Source organism: Mya arenaria, chromosome 9 (assembly GCF_026914265.1).
Source record: "Mya arenaria isolate MELC-2E11 chromosome 9, ASM2691426v1".
Taxonomy (NCBI): domain Eukaryota; kingdom Metazoa; phylum Mollusca; class Bivalvia; order Myida; family Myidae; genus Mya; species Mya arenaria.
This window is the reverse complement of record NC_069130.1, coordinates 5,169,916-5,191,629: the sequence shown is the minus strand read 5'-3', so window position 1 is coordinate 5,191,629 and position 21,714 is coordinate 5,169,916. Positions and strand designations below refer to the sequence as shown.

Genomic DNA, 21,714 nt, shown 5'->3' with positions numbered 1-21,714 from the left:
GCATCAGTAATGACTGTCCGGGATCTACTCCTGTCCGAGATATATCCCCCAACTGGTAAACATCAGTAAATGACTGTCCGGGATGTACTCATGTCCGAGATATATCCTCCTACTGGTAAACATCAGGAAATGACTGTCCGGGATGTACTCCTGTCCGAGATATATCCCCCTACTGGTAAACATCAACAATGACTGTCCGGGATCTACTCCTGTCCGAGATATATCCTCCTACTGGTAAACATCAGTAATGAATGTCCGGGATGTACTCCTGTCCGAGATATATCCCCAACTGGTAAACATCAGTAATGACTGTCCGGGATCAACTCCTGTCCGAGATATATCCTCCTACTGGTAAACATCAGTAATGACTTTCCGGGATCAACTCCTGTCCGAGATATATCCCCCTACAGGTAAACATCAGTCAATGACTGTCCGGGATCTACTCCTGTCCGAGATATATCCCCAACTGGTAAACATCAGTAAATGTCTGTCCGGTTTTCAGAAACTTTGCTGTAACTCATTGTAACCAATGTAACTGCATAACTCTGATCATATGTCGACCTGAAAACTCGATAGTTTGTGATTGAACTTTGACTGTGTTTTTATTGTATGTAATATGTTCTATTTATTTGGCTGTAACCCATGTAACTATAGCGTGAGAAGGGTTACAAAATTCGAAGCTCTCATTTTATGGGCCGATTTTGGGCGCTAATTGGGATCTACTCCTGTCCGAGATATATCCCCCAACTGGTAAACATCAGTAATGACTGTTCGGGATCTGCTCCTGTCCGAGATATATCCCCCAACTGGTAAACATCAGTAATGACTGTCCGGGATCTACTCCTGTCCGAGATATATCCCCCACCTGGTAAACATCAGTAATGACTGTCCGGGATCAACTCCTGTCCGGGATCAACTCCTGTCCGAGATATAGCCCCCAACTGGTAAACGTCAGTAATGAATGTCCGGGAACTACTCCTATCCGGGATCTATTCAGGTAAACGTCAGTAATGAATGTCCGGGATCTACTCCTGTCCGAGATATATCACCCTACTGGTAAATATCAGTAAATGACTGTCCGGGAACTACTCCTGTCCGAGATATATTCTCTACTGGTAAATGTCAGTAATGACAGTCCTGGATCTAGTCCTGTCCGAGATAAAAAAACAACAACAACCTACTGTTAAACGTCAGTCATGACAGTCCTGGATCTACTCCTATCCAAGATATGGCCCCCTACTGGTAAACATCAGCAAATGTTTGTCCAGGATCTACTCCTGTCTGAGATCTATCTCCCTACTGGTAAACATAACTAAATGTTTGTCCGGGATCTACTCCTGTCTGAGATCTATCTCCCTACTGGTAAACATCAGCAAATGTTTGTCCGGGATCTACTCCTGTCTGAGATCTATCCCCCTACTGGTAAAAATCAGTTATGACTCCACTAGTGCTGGCTCGATATACCGATATTATCGATTTGCACTGGTGTTTTAACTTCGGTTCGGTTATCGTTATTGTTGCACTCTTGTCCGAGATATATTCCCCTACTGGTTAACGTCAGTAAATGACAGTCCGAGCTCTACTCCTGTCCGAGATCTACCACTGTCTGATAGTTATTCCCCTACTGGTGAACAACAGTAATGACCCACTCTCACAAGCAGATCAGATTTATTGGGAAAAAACATAAAAAGGAAAAAATACATGTTTGTGGGACAATTAACACGTTTTGCTATTTATGTTTTTCACCTAAAAATCTCTGGTTATATTTGATAGTATGTTTGGATATATATGAGTATCACAGTAGCTTTGTGAGCCTTTTTTCAGTTGTAAGCTGTAAAAGGATACTATATGCAAAGTCACCTTGATTACATTGCAGGAAAATAGAATAAACATTAGTGAAATCACCGTCTTTGGTGATGTATATAGATGTTTGTGCAATCGATTTGAAAGCAATAGCACTAGGCATAGTTTCCTGTGTCAATGATCGTAATAGTTAAAAATGGAATATATTTATCTGTCTCAGAGAAGATTTTTAAAGCCATATATTTACAGAACATATATTTTCAAAATCCTTCGATCTGGGCTACTACAAATAAAATATATAAAATACAAAACACGACCATTCTATATTTAGTGTGGCGGTCTTACTGTGTCTGTTATAATACCGCCTGTCGGAAATTGTTTTTTAGAGTTGCACTCTCACAGATTGACTTTTTGACAACTCATTTAATGTTTGTCTTGGAAGTGCCATTTTTGCATAAATATCTGGAATCCGGTGATATAAGACTTCTGATAAGATATCAGAACGCAGTTTTCATAATTACGTTAGAAAATGCCGACTTTTTATATATTTTTTAAAGTGTTAGTTACGCTTTAGTTACCCTCTTAGCCATAAAAAAAATAATTTCGAACGTAAATAACAAAACTGCGATCTGATCATTTGTCAGCAGTCATTTATCACTGTTTTCCATACATTTACATGCAAATTGGCTCATTCCAAGGCAAAAAATAAAGATAATGTCAAAACGGTCAATCTGTGAGGGTGCAGCTTTAAGTGGCCGCCTTGGCAAAAAATGGCGAGTGGACAAATGTCCATCAAGACGGTCGGGCTTTAAATCTAAGTTAATAAAATTAAGGTTTAACCCCCAGTATGCATAACTCCGTCTACTAAGTCTTTACTGATACTCGATCACATATTCCGGGTAGTACTGATTGATATCAAACAGACAGAAGATCTTCGGCTTGTTTATGTTGTCCACACAGCAGTCATAGAGCTTCGCCACGGACCCCTTCTTCACTGGACCGTCCATCACCGGAGGCCGTTTGTACTTCGGATCTCCGTATGTCCATTTACCCGCCAAAACCCGGCACTGGAATAAAAACTTATGGCGGTCTTTGTCCGGCTCGGCGTACCCGTCCGAGTACTTAGCCTCGGTGGCGAAGTATGTGCCCTGACCGAAGAGTGTGCCCACGTTCTCCCCCGCGAGACGCGGGTCAAGGCTCTGGATGCAGATAGTCTCCACCAGGTCTGCCTTAGTGCCATGGTAAAGGTCGAGCTCGTTCGTGCATCCCTTTCCATAGTCTGCCTCCATCTGGTTCCGCTTGCTGCAAAAATCATTTCATATTCATGATTTTCGGAATATGTTTAAAGACTTCTAGTGTATACCGTAGGTGAGGTGATTCAGCTGTTCGCTAACGGGCGCTGTAAAACAGCAACGGCACATTAGCAGAGAGCAGTTCACCATAGGGTTTTCTAGCTTATAAGATTAAGGAGGGCTCTCACATGGCTAAATATCACGCCTCCAACATGAATGACTAAACGAACGCCATTGATCCAGGACTGGTCACTCGGTGACCCCATATTTTTCCATATTGGGCTACCAAATTTATATCGTACCAAAATGACGTATATTTTCCAATTCCGATTAATATTCCGATAAACAAATGAAACATTTAAACATGTTAACAAGTTTTCTATGTGATATATACGTTACGGAGTTAGTAGATGACCCAATATGGGATATACGGGGCGAATGAAACCATCTTCTTCGGGTTCGAGCTTCCCTCCGATATGGTTTCCTTTGGCCCGTACATCCCATATCGGGTCACCTACTAACCCCCTAACTTATAATATCATACTCTAGGCAACACGTTGTATTAAATTTGTATGATATTGAATGCCTGAAGTGTCACATAGCTGAAATGAACGTGTCAAAACTACAAGTACATGGGCACGTCAGAAACATTCTGGTTATTCCAGTAAACGTAAATACGGTCTCATCTCGAGGCTGGTTAATCTTTTTTATAATAAAACAAGTACATGGAATGCAAAATTTCCTCAAGTTTCGACGAAAACAAATAGCTGACAAAAGAAAGTTGGAGTGGCTCACGATCTCTATTATGAGCGGGCTGGAATGAAAATATATGGTAAAATACGCCTTCATATCACGCCAGCAGCAAACTGCAATGATTTTTTATTACCTCTTATCAACACATAACTTACAAGAAGTAATGTTCCCAGAGGAACTTGCTCTGTATGCGTTCCACCTTGAGGATGCGCGCCTGTGGCATTGTCCGCCGGAACTTGTTCTGCACTTCCTGAAATTCCTTCTGCAGGAGACCACTGGCTCCCGGCGCGTTCAGATGGATCCGCCGCACAACGTCTTCCCTTTCCATGGATTCCCAATGCGCCGGCAGGAACACACCCCGGCGTGTTGTTGGCGCCTTCTCCATCCCTTTCCCGGTGCGGTCGGCCAGTCTGAGGCGGGGATAGGTATAAAAACCAGGTGTAACATAGTGGTCAAAATGGCTTGCTATATGTATAATTGTTAAAAATATACGTTGTCCGGTAAGCGCAATTTTTAGCGCCCTTGATTCTCCAATAGTCGACTTCGATTACCAGCCTGGGCGCATGTGAGTTCCCCCCACATTACAAGACCACACTCACGCGCAACATCATGCCAACGAGAATGATTAATATAATGTTGTTATAACTTGTTTCACAATCGTTGTAAAATAAATTAGTTTAAACTTGTATATGTATAGTAAGTTGATATGATTTTAATGAATGATTTTAAATGAGATACTGTTTCATTGAGTATGTAATGGTCTTCAATTCTCTCGGCTGGGTTTTATGCATTTCAACGTGTATAGCTTAATTTAAGGGCCTGTCACAATCTACTGAATAAGGTTGCCGGTACAAAATCTGAGCAAACAATTAACAACGGAGCTCCGTTGAGAAAGCACGGAAATCTCTGACGGAAGGTACAGCGGTTATAGGTATTGCACTTTCATTGTGTGTATACCACCTGACAAATTACGTCATATGCTATGTCTGATGGCAACGTTTTGCTTAAAATGAAGACTTAAAACAAAGATAACTTTTCTTTTTCTATTCCATTTTAAATAAAACAAAGGGCAGTTTATGCCGCCTAAGGAGCCCCGCCTTCGTTTTATTACCGAAGTTTGATTAGGCCATTAGTTTCTTCAAGCACTTCGACAAACCTGTTTTCAAAATAATGTTTTGACAGTACTCCATCAGGCAGCGATTTTGTGGACAGGTTTGTCAAACTCAACTCTCAATGAAACGCTGGTAAAAGACCAAAGGCAGGGCGCTGTAAGCGGCGTAGACTATGCAATGTTTTATATTTAAAATGGTGAAAAAATAGTAAAGTTATCTTTGTTTAAAGTATTTATTTATTTATTCTTCCGACGTAACATTTATGAGGCAATTTATCACGTGGTATAGACACACTGACAATGTGTTTGGTGTAAACTATGGCTTGGTAAATGCGGAATGGATACTGTTTAAACGGAAGCTCCTTAGGGTCGTACACATATACCTCTTTATGAACTCCCTGGTGGCGGTGTCAGAGCACAGGTCCAGGGGCGTGTCTCCCTTCTTGTTCTTGACGGTGACAGCGGCCCCCGCCTCCGCCAACAGGCACGAGATCTGTATGCCTGTGTCGTCATTCACCAGCGGGACGCCCAAGAGTCGCGCCAACTGCAGAGGTATATTGCAACGTTTTAATGTTAGATGCATGCAATTTAATTCTCTTGAGATATTCTGTTTTTTGAAATCATTGAAATACCATAACAATTACGGTTAAAAAATCAAAACAATTATAGGTCGAGATGCCTATCACATAAAATGTGCAGTATGTTACTTAAAGGGGAAAAAAGAAACTGCCGCTAATAAGGAAAGTAAACACACGTAAAGGAACGTGATATGAGGGTGAGAGTGGTCTCGTGGTTAAGGCGCCCGCCTCTCACCAAAGAGGTCGTGGGTCCAATTCCTACCGGGGGGACTTTCTCATTGTCCCTCAAAATGGACATGATCACATCACATCACATCACATCACATTTCTACCCAGGGAAAGGACTCGGAATTATTATCGACAACCGCGATGCGCATTTTAAAACCTAGTCTAGTACAAATCTTGCACCAGTCAATCTCATTCTCACTCCATTCCTACCTGATCTGGAAGAGCCCGGCTAATTTGTGCCACGTGCAAGGCCGTGTTTCCGTCGTCATCCTGGACGTCCACCTTACAGCCTGAATTTAAAGATAGAATCACGTAAAATGGTCAAACTGTATTGTAAGGCTAGAATTTGATTTACACACTAATTGTTTGTTTTTTTCAACAAGAGTTTTCAAATTAAATTTAAAGTCACATCATTTGGACTTAAAATGGATCCTGGATGTTATAGTCCGTTCATCTTCAACGCTTGCTTACAAAAACAGAAAAAGTTATGCTGATGCAGGATATCTTTGACATTAACACATTTCTGCTGATCTCATCGCCTTTCGATTTAAACGTCTCTGTAGTTCGTAGGATTAAACATATAACATTAAACGTTCCAGCCCAGCTTTGTAGTCATTATAATTCGACTAACTTTTCTAACGAAAAACTAATAAATATCAAAGCACACCGGCTGAACGTCACCACCAGAATACCATACCAGTCCCATTAATCTTTTGGCAGATTTCGATTTGAATTATTCGAACAATGCTTCAACAAACGCAAATGCAGTACAGACGCCTACCAAGGGGAATGGTTGACAGCAAACATAATAGTAACAAGTTCACATAGGTCAGTCAAAGTTTGGTGAAATTAGGAGCCTACCAACAGTGAGAAGCAATTCCACTGAGCGCTTGTTGCCTTGGCTGACGGCGATGTGGAGCGGCGTCCGGCCGTGGTTGTCAAGGACGTCTAGGTTACACTTTACCTGAAAAATAGGGGAACTCATCAATATTCCTCATATCCTGTGGAACTCGACAAACGAAAGGCAAAGCTCTACAGTGCATTATTAACCATAGACTGATATTTGGAATAAAGTTGGCCTTTTTTTATAAAGCCCGTTACTTTCCATGATAAAAAAAAATCAAAAGACGCTAAAATGTCATAATATATTCAATGGAACACAAATAATTGGACAATTATTTACAGCCATTTCCAAAAAAACATGTACAAACAACTATTTTCATAACGTGTGAACCTTAATTAGCAGGCTGGCAATCTCCACGTGATCGTTGGCGGCGCAGATATGGAGGGCGGCGAACCCCTCAGTCATCCGCCGGTCCTTGATGTCCACCTTCCGGTCTAGGATAATCTCCGCCGCACTGTAGCGCAAATTGGTAGAGTGAAAAATTTATTTTATCTTAACAGCTGAAGACACATTGGCTTAATATATTGTGGCAAAGAGATTCCATGGAACACAGAAAAGTCATACCATATGTTCATTATTGCAGCATGTTGCGTTTTAATGATATAAATTCAAACATTTAATTTCATAATTCTTCTGTCGTTTGATTGACAAATAACTCCTTCAGAATTATTTTTTTCTTTTTGGAATTGTCAATCTATAACAATCCGTTTATTTTATCATAAAACATACAACGAGTACAAATAACATCAACAAGCAATGTGGTAAATGGTATAGTATTTGAGGTGAAGAGTCAATATATAGCAATATATTTGATAAATTCATTTAAATGGTGCATAATATTAATCGGTTTTGTTCCTCTTTCACACATATAGTAAGTCTTGTAAATACAATAAGAAACCTGACTTAATACAATGTTAACAATATTATATTCTTTTTGTGTAATTTATACCCCAGCACAATGTGCTTAATATTCTTAATATGTTTCTGTATTCCACATCTTTTAAAGACTGTCTGAATATCGCTCCAAAAGGTTGACAATGCCTTACATGTAACAAAGAAGTGCCCATTATCTTCTACTTCATTGCAGAATATGCATAAAGGACAATCTTTCACTTTCCAGGTATATACATTTAAATTTGTTGCTATAATATTATGTAATAACTTTATTTTAAACCGTTTGACTTTATTGTCCACAATGGATTTATGAACTATGTAATACCAAGAGTTCCAGCAAACATGTTCTTGTAATCGTCTTTCCCAATAACCATGAATGTATGGCTTTTCATAGAACTGTTTGATATATCTGATATATCTGTTTATTCGTCATGTTTTCTAGAGATTTGTCTTGACAACTAATTAAAAGTTTTGTTCTTACCACAGTCCTTGTAGATACATTTGTTCTTAAGGCTTCTTTCCAAGTGTTAGGTTTTGCTTGTTTTAGCATATTCACTTCTGCTATCCAATTGTGTTTATACTTTAGCTTATCAAGAATAGTATTTGTGTCTATGTTGCCCGAATTTGATATAATGTCGTTGATGTAAAGTATGTTTGAATCGATCCAGTTCTTAAACAAAAGACTATTATTTTTAAATTTTATGAATTTATTACCCCATATTATTTCTTTTCTAATATTGTAGTGTCGTGTAGTATAAGTGTCGGGCTTTTTAGTTTGATTAATTGGCAGTTGTTTAAACTGTATCCATAATATAAGCAACTGTTTATAAAAAAAAGTTATTTGGCAGGGATTTAATTGTGTCTACACCCATATGGAATATAAGAAACTTTTTCCCAAATTGATCGAATATTAATGATGGTATGACTTTCCAGTTTGCATTTACTGTATTAGTTAGATAGTTTATCCATTTTAATCTCATTGTTTTAGAATAGTATCCAAAATCGGGCATGTCTAAACCTCCTTCAAGTTTGTTTCCAATAATTGTTGTGCGTTTAATTTTGTCCCTTTTACCACTCCAAAGAAATTCAAAGATCAAGGATTTAACAATCTTTATAATTGAATCAGGTGTTACAATGTTTTGAGCTAGATACACAAGTTTTGGCAAAAGTAAAGATTTTATGACCGTTATTTTGTCAAAGAAGGTGAGTTTCGTTTATTCCAATTATTTATCAATTGTTTAGATTTTTCTATTTTTTCATTCCAGCTTAAGTTCGTGCATTCATTTTTATCATTTCCAAAATATACACCAAGTGATTTAACATTACACGATGTGAAATTTATATTATAACTATTATTTGCTTCGTTTCGTTTGCATTTGCCAATCCAAAGACCTTGTGTTTTGGCCTTATTTAACTTTAGTCCTGAATATTTTCCAAATTCATCAATGATATCAAGAACTATTGGTATTTCATAATGGTTCTTTAAAAAAAAACAGTCGTGTCGTCCGCAAGTTGAGTAACCTTTAGATGTTTTCCTTGTAGTTTTATACCTTCGTAGTTTTTATTTTTTCTCAATTTAGTTGACAATACTTCAACTACTATAATAAAAAGTAATGCAGAGAGAGGACAACCTTGCCGTATACCACGTTGTAGTTGAAAAGAATCTGAGATCCATCCATTATTTGAATTTTCGACGTAATTTTACTATAAAGTGTTTCACTCATTTTAGAAATGACGGTTTAAATCCAAATTTATTCAAAATATCGAACAGGAAATGCCACTCAACTGTGTCAAATGCTTTTTTAAAATCTAAAAATAGAATTGCGCCGTCTATATCGTATAAATACGTGTAATCAGTTATATCGTCTATTTGCCTGATGTTGAAACATATACATGTATTTCTATTTTTAAGTATCCTTGTTGATCTTGACTAATTATACTAGGTAAAGCAGATTGAAGACGTTTTGCTAAGATTTTTGCTGCAATCTTATAATCAATATTAAACAAAGATATAGGTCGCCAATTTTCCAGATTTTCAAGATCTCCTTTTTTATATATTAAAGAAACAACGCTTTGTTTTTGCGTAAAGGATAGTTCACCTTTTGTATAGCAGTGATTTAACGCCGAGACAACAAGCGTTCCAATAATTTGCCAAAATGACTGATAAAACTCTATTGTAAGGCCATCCAGTCCAGGCCTTTTGTTTGGTTTCATATCATTGAGTGCTTTTGTAGCTTCTTCATAAGAAATTTCTCCCTCACAATTTTCAGCTAATTTTGAATCTAAAGTAAATTCTAAGTCGACTTCATTTACATACTGTTCATAATGCTCTTCGTCTTAAAGCCCTGATGTATACAAATCTTTATAAAAATTTACTTCAGCTTTGAGTATGTCTTCAGTTTGATGTAGTCTGGCTCCGTCTATCATTAATGAATTGATTACTTTCTTGGTTCTTTGATTTTTCAAGGTTTAGGAAATATTTCGATTAGTTTCCCCCTTTTCAATGAAATCTACTTTTGAACGGATTTGGGCGCCTGTGGCTTTATTTATATATATACTATTTATTTCTCTCTCAAGTAAGGTGATACGTGAGGAAACATCAATGTCGTGGTTTTGATCTTTTGATTCGTATAAGCTTTTTAATTCTACTTCTAGTTTACGTAGGTGGTTATGTTGATTTCTTGAATTTTGTTTTGAATATTCAATAGTTTTATTTTGATTTCTATTTTGCAGAGTTCCCATTTTATATCAGGTTGACTATTTTGTTGAGACACGGCATTAAAAAGATTGCTTATAATAGTTTTGTACTCGCTATCTTTAAGGAGGGCCAGTATCCGCGACCACGTTTATTTGGTATTTTAATCTTTAGCGAAATAGCCATATGGTCGGTCGTTTCTATAATTGCAGGTCTAATATCTGTCGCATATATTTGTGGTACAAAATTAGTTTCAATAAGCCAATAATCTATTCTGCTTTTTTCGATGTCGTTTTTACGCCTCCACATGAATTGTTTTTTATCTTTATTAAATAATTTCCAAATATCGCATAATCTATGTGATTTAATTAGATTTAATAAGTTTTTTACAGTTTTGATATCGGACTTTTGCGGCCTGCTTATACGGTCGCTTAAGTTTAATATGTCATTATAATCACCGCCTATTAGCTTAACTCGTGAGCTATTTTCATGCAAAATATTTGATATTTTGCTATAAAAGTCATTTCTTTCTTTTTTACTGTTAGGAGCATATAAGTTCACAAAAGTGTATGAATTATCAAAAACGTACAAATTTAATAAAATGTATCTGCTCTGTATATCGCATAGTTTGTCTAAAATGTTAACTTGTAGTTCATTTCTGATCAATATCGAACAACCTATACTATTCGACTCACCGTAACTATTTATTAATTTCCATTCAATAAATTTATCTTTAATTATTTGTTTGATCGTGTTTGTGAAATGTGTTTCTTGAAGAAAGGCAATATCTGCTTTTTGGTTTTTCAGCCATTGAATGACTCAGCACGTTTACTACTATCTCTTAAACGTTGAACGTTAAGAGATATTATATGAATACTGCTTTGTGTTATTGTATTGTATGAATTAACTTATTAAAGAATATATATCTTTAAATATAAGACCCATTAATCTATGATTAGAAATTCATATTATTAAGCTAAACATAATGTGATGTGTTGGTAAATAATAATATATGACACTGACGTATACGAAGTAGATATCTTGATTAACCAGTGTGAGGTCAAGTCCTATCATATGGTAAGCATCCTTTACATAAAGAAAGCGAAATATGAGAAATGCTAATGGAACCATAAATGTATCAATTTCAAATACACAAAGGTTAAAAAACTTCAAATAAAGTAAATTAAATATGTATAGAAATGGTATATCTAGATATCCATTGAAAATATCGTGTACAGACATAAATAAAATCTGATAGTAAGGCTAATGTATGTAACTGCTACATAATTAAGCAAATATGATATATAAGTATCAATATGTTCTGAAAGGACAACTATTTTCGAAAGCAATTGTATACAAACAGTTTTGGGAAAGGGCCGTAACTGATGTTGGTAAAACTCGTGGCCCAATCCCTTTGCATGTCCTTTTTATATGTACGTAAGCTTTGTTACATTGCACTGTTTCTGTTCCTTTGTTGTTATCATCATCATATAATGTGTAAATGTATCGTCATGCAATAAAATATGTTTGAACTAAACATTTAAGAGTATTCTATTAACAGTTTAAAAAGTAAACTGTCATACAAAAAGACACTATATTGAACGTCATTTTCTGATATATTTTGAATTAGTTTTACGTAAGTATTTCACTCGTTTTTCAATCTCATGGTCCATCAATGTTTTCAAAATATTCGAGTCCGGGATATCAGTCATGGCATGTATATGAAGCTATGATTTCTTATTTTTCTTTTTCTTCGACGTCGTAGCTTGTTCGTGGATAACTTCGACAGGAGTTGGCGGAGAACGTTCCGGTGCACATGTCTGTTTCCCTTTGTTGGGTGTACACGAAGCGGTATCTACATTGCCCATACGTACAAAGTGTGTTATAGTTTGTTGGCATTGACCAGGGTCTCTCGATCTCGAAGATTCACGTGATTGACTGGTTGCCTTCTTGCGTGTATCTGATGCGGGGTTGGTTTTTTATTTATTTGAAATGACCTGTTCAGAGATTGTTCTATCGGAGGATTCGTCTTCCGACGAGTCTTGGTCTTGGATGTCAGACTCAGATTCAGACACCGAATCTGAGAATGGACAGTCTGCTTTCTTGTGTCCCGACTTGTTACAGTTCACACAGACCCAGTCATTTGGACAATCAAAAGATTTATGTTCGGTTTGTAGACACTTGTTGCACTTAAGCTCAACTTGAGTAACTGATTTTGCTTGGCCTTGATGGTAAACGCTTGCCATAAATTGTGCTATCGGCAAAATTGACGGGAGAGGTTCCTTTAGGGATAATGTCTTAACAATAACGATTCGATCTCCGGTTTCGCAGTTTGTTAATTTATTGTCGATTCTTAATTTTTCCCTAAATGTTTTTATTATTTCAATGTTTTTTAATGTTAAGCTTTTGGTGATGACGCCATCATTAACAGAAAGTGGAATGTTTTTCACTCTGACCACTGTAGTGATTTCATTATCAAATCTGCCTGGATTTGTTTGCAACACAAGGATAGTTTTGCCCCTTAAGGGTACCGTTCAGAAATTTATCAGTTTTTATAATATCCTTTTCGGTGCTTTATAGAAATTTATCAGTTAAGTAAAATTAATATTCCACTGTTTCAAAAAATGAAAACATTAATTTGATATTTTCAAACAGAAGGCCGCTCTGGTTTCAAAATCAGACGTTAGCAGGCAAAGGGCTGGGACACAATTTCAACGACGTCCTTTCCGAAATGACGTAGCGCGCATAAAAATTAGCGCGTTTTTCCTTAAAAAGTGTTATTGAATTACTTTTAATTCCAATTTAAGGCATAAAATAAAAGTAAAAATTGTTTGTTTCATGGTGAGATAGCAATATATTTCACATAGAGAACACCAAAAGTGAATATAAATTGGTGCAAACTTGGTGAAATACATATAACCATCTTATACTGAAACAAACCATAATCCTCTATGTATGCATATTAACTAATGAAATCAGCATTATTGAATTCAATTTAAAATGTATGGATACATATTTTCTATATGGCCTTACCGCCGTAGGCATACTTACGCCTTGTTATTTTTGAGCGCTGCCCACTGCAGTACATTAAACCCTCGGGCGTTTTCCACCGTAAAATCAGGCGAGGCGGACTTGAATACCGCGGGAACCAGGAGCAGCGCCTTCCGGGTTTGGATGATACAGTCGTGCAGGGGTGTGTCCCCGTCTTTGTCCTGGGCGGGAATGAGAAACGGAAGTGAAAAGTCATCGCAAATCAATAAAAGAATAAAAAGACTGCCCAACAAAACCAGTTCAAAATAAAATCGAGGACAGTGCGATTACAGCTAGCTGCAATCAACTGTCGTCAATCGTTACTAAAACTTGACATGTTGAGAACACATGGAGACATACAACTGGTACAATGTGACACCATTAAAATGTTTCATAAGTGTTACTCCTCGCCAACCTTGATATTAACGGAGGCTTTATGGGCGAGCAGTAGTTTAGTGCACGGTAGGGCGCCCTTGCCGATGGTGATATGAATGCTTGTCTGTCCCTTCTGATTCTGAACATCCGGGCGCGCGCCCGCCTTGAGGAGAACCTTCATGCATGACTCCTCCTGGCTGGAATCGATGGAATAATTAACATAACAATAACGTCCTAACATAAAATAATACAACACCATTAACCATCCTCACTCTTCAGTTTGTGGACTGGATACCAGCACATTTCAAGTGTTTTTGACAGGTTCTAATTTGTTTCTCTCCAAAAAAATATATTCGTACTACGCATTACAATAACACCTGTATCATTTTCCTTCGATGATGTTAGCGGATTTATGAAAAAAAAGACTCGTTGCGTTATACATATTGAAGTGGTTTGAACCACAACCGTTTATCATACCCGAATGCAGCGAAGTGAAGCGCTGTATCTCCTTCCTCGTCCACCTTGTTGACGTCCGCCTTCCGGTCCAACAGAAACTGGACAACCGCAAGTTTACCCTCGTACGAGGCCAGCTGTAGCGCAGTCTTGTGCTCGTGTACCGCGTCAACCTGCAACCATTTCCGGATGCGTGTTATGAACAGTTGGCGGTTATATAAGTCACGTTTGGATCCTAATTTTAATGCGGCGTAAAAAAGAAACTTCGAATAAAAGTAAATTAACATGATTTTCAAGTCGATGAACATTTTTTACCCAGCCAAAGATCATATGTATTTTAGATTGCGGAGCTACGATCTATGACCCAGGTCAACCGAACCAGATGTCCATTTTTCATTGTCGATCTGCGATCTAGGTCGACAATCCATTGTCGATGTACGATCTACAATCCAGGTTGACCAGTTTATTTTTTTAATGTTGATATACGATATATGAGCTACGCGTCAACTTCACACACCTCATTGACAACTGGTCACCAAAAAAGGCTTATCAACCTTCTTTCCACTTTAAAAAAGGCCCTTTTGACAAGTATTGGTATATAATAAAGATACGTCCACCGACCTTCCTGGGATCCTTGTCAACCGCGGCCTTGACCCTGGGCAGGTCGCCCTTGGAGGCGGCCTCTACGACCGCCATGTCTCCGCTGTCGTCGGCATCCGGAACCGCCTTCAGCAGCCCGACAAAAAGGTCCGCCAACTGGTCCGCGACGCCTGAATAGATGGCGTTTCTGTTTAATGGTCAGTGGGACAAACACCCTTGCTAATTTTGCATTGGTAGACAAATTCCCATCAGGATACTGAACTATCGTGGATGTTGCTAGTCAGTAAAATTGTGGTTATATTTGAATGATTGTAATATTTACTCAATTTATTCAAAATAGATGATGGAAGATAGTGGAAAAGGCATAAACCACTTAGGTAAGTACACACTTACGTTGCATGTCCCGCCTCATTACGCCCAGGTCGTCCATCTCCCCGTGCTCCATCTCGGACTTGGAGAGTTCCGGTGCCGTCTTGGCCAGGGCGGGGTCTTCCACGGGCCTGCAGCACACGGGGCTGTAGATCCACACCCGGGGCCCGACCTTGACCCGCATATCACCATCACTATCGATACGCGTGATACGACCAACCTTTCCCAGCGTCTGAGGGATAAAATATTGAATGTTGATAACACTTACTGTAAGGATATCGGTCCTATATCGTTTGCGGTGTTGGACCTCAATATATCCTGATCGGTTCAAAAGCACCCATAACGTTACTAATATATATTAAGAGTATTTTAGTTATTCAAATATAAAATTTAAAATTTAGCTTGTGTTCCAATACACACATGGGGATGATTACATAATTATCGGACCGTTATCGGGCCATGTCGATCTGCCGACATTCCGACCAGATGCCGATAACTATCCAATATGACCATGCGCGCTGAGCACGGCAGTCAGTCTTACGTTACTCAAATACGTCATATCTTGATATCATAATGGCATTTGGCAGTCTAACTTTACTTACTTCCGTCGATTGTTACTAACCTCAGTCATGCATTACAAACGTCAGTCATGCTTTACCTTCGTCAGTCATGCTTTACCTACGTCACTCACGTGTTACTTCCGTCAGTCATACGTTTCTTAACTCATTTTCATCTTACTTATGACGGTCGTTAGTAACTTACTTCATTCATACATCGCTTCAAAAATGACATGCTACTTACATCATAAATACGTTACTTGCCTAAATCATACACAAAAAATATACGTTTTAAACGGTATACACACGTTTCTTTGTTCAATTATACTTTACTTACAAACGTATATGCTACTTACGTCAGTCATATCGTCGTTCCATCCCCCGTGTCCCTCCTGTAGCTCCCGGGCTGTGTTCACTTCATCTATGATTGTTACAGCCTCCCCCGGGCTGAAACTGTGAATCTGGGGAGAAACATATATAATCAAATATTACAATATCAAATGATGTTATGCTCGTTTTAGATTAGGCCTTTTGATTTAGTTAGATATTCCTTGAACATAATCATCAATATATGAAGTAGCATTGAAAGACATCATCTTTTAAATTACACGTGACAATGTACAATTAATTTCTTATATAAACATATTACAGATTCACTATTAAACTTTCATTTTCGAATGATGACGTAAACAGTGCCAAGATTAATTTAAAAACGCGATGTTATGTCGCTCATGTACTGCACACGGCGTCCATACCCTGAAAAGGGCGTGTCTGTTGACGGTCCAAGTCTTGGAGTCTGTATATTGCACCCGGGCCGCTTTTCCCTCATACAGTAGCTTCACGATTGTTCCAGTCTCGTTAAAACACTGCGTCAAGAAAATATAGATACCTTAAATTCGAGTTAGATTTGCAATTTTCAGAGCACGAACATGAACACACGTGTCCATGTGCAGTACATCTCTATAACTATTGCATGCACCAATAAATAGTAATAGACTAAAGTGGTTTAGAACAGCATCCCGATGTATCCATTGCGTGTAGAGACTAACGAGAAACGCTTATTCTATGCATATATAGGCCCGTGTTCGATGATAACATTTCTTTTAAAAAACTAAAGATCTAAGAGCATCATGCTCACTATTAAAGTAGATGTATGGACATGAATGAACATTTAAACGCCCAGGGGCGTAGCTATGCCTAAAACACTTGTAGGCTCGATGGTTCTATGTGAGTTTGGGGACTATGATATGTGCATTACACACACTTAATTATATTTGCAATGATAACAAACAAATCAAGCAATACACCCTGCAGGTAGTTTAAATAAAAACAAAACTTTGGTTAAAATAAAACAAAATTTGAGAAGCTATTTGTTTTATTGCATTTTTGGGTTACTTAAATTTTGTCATTTTTCAAAGAAGTTTGTACGCCCAGGCCAACAAGGCCTATATGAAGCTACGTCACTGACGTCATACAGAAGATTAATTCATATATCGATCGATCTTCTAACAAAGTGTACATTCTTCCTCGGACCATATTATTGAAATTTTTACCTATTTTAATGTTAAATGTCACCATGACAACACAACAAGCGTGACGTCATACCTGGGTCAAACCCTCACTCCATCCCCCATAAGCCTCGTGCTCTTGCAGACGTTTGAAGGAATCTTTATCAAGCGATACACGCACTTTGTCGCTGTTCTTTAGAGTGATTTCTCCTTCATTCACCGTGTCTGTGGGAGACAAATAGATAACTTTATATGCATAACTTAATCGACTTTGAAATGCCGACTCAATGCCAGGTCAGTCGATTTTAGATTGAAATTAGTCGGTAAGAACGTTGGCAGAAAAACTGAATATGATAATTTCAAAACAATATAGATTCTGTGATCTTAAATTTTAAAAAAAAACATTATGGAAACTTCATCAAAAGAAAAAAAAATACTTAAGCTGAAAAGGAATTGGATAAAATCTCGGAACGCACCGACGAGTGGTAAGTGCTCATGGTAATATTTGCCACCGGAAGTACATTCTTCGTAAACAACGTCCACGCAACCCTCGGCGCCCAGTCGGTAGGTTCCCTCCTTCTTCGTCTGACGCCACCGTACTGTGACGGCTGAGCGAGGTAGCTTTTTCTGCCAGGGGACAACTGAGGTTACCTCGCCGTTTTCGCTGTTACCTCCTATCAAGGGAGAGCCATTACGTATACTGACGCTCAGGGTGGTGTCGCTTTCATTATTGAATTTAAGGTTATATTTATACAGTACATTTATAAAAAAAAAATGAATGGGAATGTTTTTTGAGATTATATTGCTCGGAGTACTCTGGCACAGTTTCGAATGAAATCTACCGATTTACCTGATCGAAACCAATAAAGGTTGACTGCTGATTTGCCAATATAGTGAATAATTGCACCACAAATTTTAAAAATACTAGCATCCCATTGGACAAGATATAAAATAAGGTCGAGCATTATATATTAAGATGTTGGTTAGCGAATTTTCAGTTTCTTTAAATCTTAAAACGAACCAGTGTGAATAAGTGTCTAGGTAACTCGTGAACATGTAAGAACAATGTGTAAGCTAATTGGGATATATTCAGTGTATCAGTAATGTCATTGTTTTAAAAATAATAAAGCATATTGCACTTGGTACCAAATTCAGTCTGTAGTATCTCATTTTTACTAACTATTTGAAACTGGTCCTAAAGAAAATATTGCTATTTGATAAATACATAAATACAGAATATAAGAACTCGCACCATCGTCGTTTTTCCATTTCCAATGCGGCCCTCGCATCACTTTAGCGCCTCTGAATATTCCCTGGACCGTCTGTGTTGGGGCAGACTTTCGGGGACACACAGGGACCCTTTGACATAAATATAAACTTGTCTAACAACCTTCAATACTGAGTTGATTCATTTTCTACATTAATCATACATTGTGATTTTCATGGCAAATATTACATGACCTACGATTGGAAATAAAATGTATCTTATTATAATTTTATCCATTCATTTTAGCTGGGTTGTGCTGACCTTAAACATGCTTCAGTCCGTTGGCCAATGTCGCAATGTCAAAATTCATTTGTGCAAATACGTTTTGATAAAAAAAATCCACAGTTATCTAATCAATATTCAGGTACCTTTAATAAAATATCGGTTTTAGTGTTGTTGTGTTTTTCCTCTTTTTATGTGGTGATGGCATGGTACTATATACGTTCAATCACTGTACTTACATGGTAGATGATGGTAATATGTACGTTGTCATTCATTCTCTCATTCATTCACTCTCATGTACTGTACTTTAAGGGTTGTGTGTACGTTGTCATTCATTCTCTCATTCATTCACTCTCATGTACTGTACTTTAAGGGTTGTGTGTACGTTGTCATTCATTCTCTCATTCATTCACTCTCATGTACTGTACTTTAAGGGTTGTGTGTACGTTGTCATTCATTCTCTCATTCATTCACTCTCATGTACTGTACTTTAAGGGTTGTGTGTACGTTGTCATTCATTCTCTCATTCATTCACTCTCATGTACTGTACTTTAAGGGTTGTGTGTACGTTGTCATTCATTCTCTCATTCATTCACTCTCATTTACTGTACTTTTAAGGGTTGTGTGTACGTTGTCATTCATTCTCTCATTCATTCACTCTCATGTACTGTACTTTAAGGGTTGTGTGTACGTTGTCATTCATTGTGATTACATGGATATCAGTTCACTGTTTTGCACGGTTCTCACAAAGTAACGTGTATGTACGTATTCAGTGTACGAGAAATAGTGATTCCAAGCTGGCAAGGCTAGAAGCCAGCGGTTTCCTCACTGGCGTTTAATCGGACGATTTTGGGCCTTCACACCAGTGAATTATACTGGTGATTATCAATTTCAATACCCTATGAACGCAATATTTATCTATCCAAAAACATCTCGATGAAGAATTGCTTACGCCTGCGTCTTGGGGTGGGCGATGCGCATGAATGCGTGTGATGTGTCATGTTTGCCTGCCATGTAGCACGCGGAACACAGGTCGTAGTCGTTACACACCCCACACTTCCAGCGGATCCCGGCCACCGGGTCCTCCCGACACTCATCACACACAATCCCGTCCTGGATCACACCTACAAGCGGAAACACCTGTATACTATACGTAGTCAACATGTCCGAATGGTTTAAAAGGATTTAGCATGTTTCTTGTGTTCAGTGTCGAAGTGTCATAGTGTCATCTAAAAGACTATTGACTGGCATACTCATCAAAAAACAAAACTGCCTGTGTGAAATAAAGTCAAATATCAAGAAAATAAATTACACTGCAAGATAGTTATCTTATCAGTATTTTAAGACAGCATTTTCCATTCGCTGTTTTTTTTAAATATTCTTGTACGAATGAAGCATGTCATGTTATTTAATATTGTTATAATTTGTTATTCAGTGATATAGTAATAATTTAAGTCCCCCAAGTCGCACGGTTGCTTACCTGCTTGCGCATTGTCGAGCACTCTGAGGTCGTACTTCCCATCTTTCCCCGCCCTGTAACGCAGTTCCCGCCCGTTGTCCCAGACAACCGTCACGTGATCGTCAGACGAACCAGCCTTCGGCACGTAGATCACCGTGCCTAACAACGAAACGTTCCGAAATAACAAGTAATCGACTATGATAAAGATTTTGTTTGAGCAATTATAATGATATTTTCACGAGGAGTCTACAGCCTTGGTGTTTAGGTTATACATTATTATGCTGTGCTCATTTCACTCCGTTTTAGGAAAACAGAGATATAATTAAAATGACACTTTTCGATATTTGCGGACACATGGACATAAAACAATGAGGTCATACCTGGGACCAAAAACAAATCCTTCTCCCAGTCCTACTCCCAGAGTCAGACCAAGTATGTCGGTCTTCAATTATCATTAGAAGTTATTTTACACATACCGACGTGTCCTTCTCCGCCGTCCTGCTTTTTACTCTGCCAATCCGGGCCTCGAATAACCCGGACTCCGGCCTGCATCTCAGCTCCCTGACGCGCGGCTAGTATAGATCACTGAACGGCTGGGCCCTGCTCCAATACAGATTTTGAAAGTACATTGAAATTATCTTAATGTCATATAACCATTTTAACTATATATTTGTACGAATTAAACTTTAATGAATCTTACAAATAAACACCAGTTGACTAAGTGGAAAAACGCATATCGCCGAGTGTGATGTTTTTTTTTTACAGATTTCAGATTTTTGTAGTCCAGTCCAAAATCCTGTATATAAAACAAGACCTAGCTGCTTGGCCACAGTGATGTCCATGTGAAATATGTCATACATTATACAAGAACTTTATCAATATATGACCTATCAATCGAATAAACGATATTTACTTCCGTGTAGAAATTATTAAAAAATGAACTGCTAATGACAGACTTTTCTACGATGAATCGGCATTTCGGTCCCTTAATTGTTCACTAACTTAACCATATATATATATTGATGTGCAATAATATAGTTTTAATGGATTTTTTTATTTATTTAAACGCATAAAATCATTGGGAAATTGGAAAATCCATTTACCGCAAAACGAAACTGCCTGCATTTAAATCATCATGCCAACTTACCAATTCTTCACTGAAACATAATTATGAAGGATTGTGTGGAAATGCTTGGTATAATTGCTCTTTGCTTGTATACGTGCAAAACATAGTAACCCCACACAAATTTAATGCCTTTGACATTGAGTAATCAAATACTAGTAAACTGTAGACCTACATGTATATCAAAATTTACTTTACAAATGATCATTGATCATTTATGTATACATGTCATGTTAGTCTAATTCAATAAAGCCAGAAACACACATACACATGTCTGACGAACACACTTCGAGGTCAGTTATCTTTTATAAATCATGTGATTATAAAATAAAAAGCGAAATAAATTGTTTAATTTTACCTGTAAAGTCGCTGAAACAACTTCCCACGTCCAAGAAACCAACCGGGAAGTAAGTTAATGATTGAAAGTTAGTGCAGTGTAACCGTAAGCTATTTCCACAATTGCGTTCATTCTATATTAAAATACTCTTCAACT

At 37.8% G+C, this 21,714-nt stretch overlaps 1 protein-coding gene across 2 annotated transcripts; it reads right to left on the bottom strand.

Moving 5' to 3' along the window:
• Nucleotides 1–2,027: 2,027 nt before the first annotated feature.
• Nucleotides 2,028–21,695, bottom strand: LOC128246758 (E3 ubiquitin-protein ligase MIB1-like). Of its 2 annotated transcripts, none has more exons than XM_052965171.1 (20): nt 21,580–21,695; nt 20,575–20,698; nt 20,120–20,257; nt 19,592–19,763; nt 18,403–18,509; nt 17,627–17,824; nt 17,248–17,375; nt 16,398–16,508; nt 15,999–16,103; nt 15,110–15,317; nt 14,738–14,886; nt 14,141–14,289; nt 13,704–13,860; nt 13,310–13,470; nt 7,000–7,123; nt 6,627–6,729; nt 5,976–6,055; nt 5,343–5,503; nt 4,004–4,258; nt 2,028–3,105 (listed from the first exon to the last, which is right to left on the bottom strand). In XM_052965171.1, the coding sequence occupies exons 2-20, from the start codon at nt 20,648–20,650 to the stop codon at nt 2,676–2,678; spliced, it is 3,012 nt and encodes a 1,003-aa protein (XP_052821131.1). In that variant the 5' UTR covers nt 20,651–20,698; nt 21,580–21,695; the 3' UTR covers nt 2,028–2,675. The 2 variants fall into 2 exon arrangements, with proteins under 2 accessions (XP_052821131.1, XP_052821132.1); XM_052965172.1 differs by lacking the exon at nt 21,580–21,695 and adding an exon at nt 21,202–21,223.
• Nucleotides 21,696–21,714: the final 19 nt, after the last annotated feature.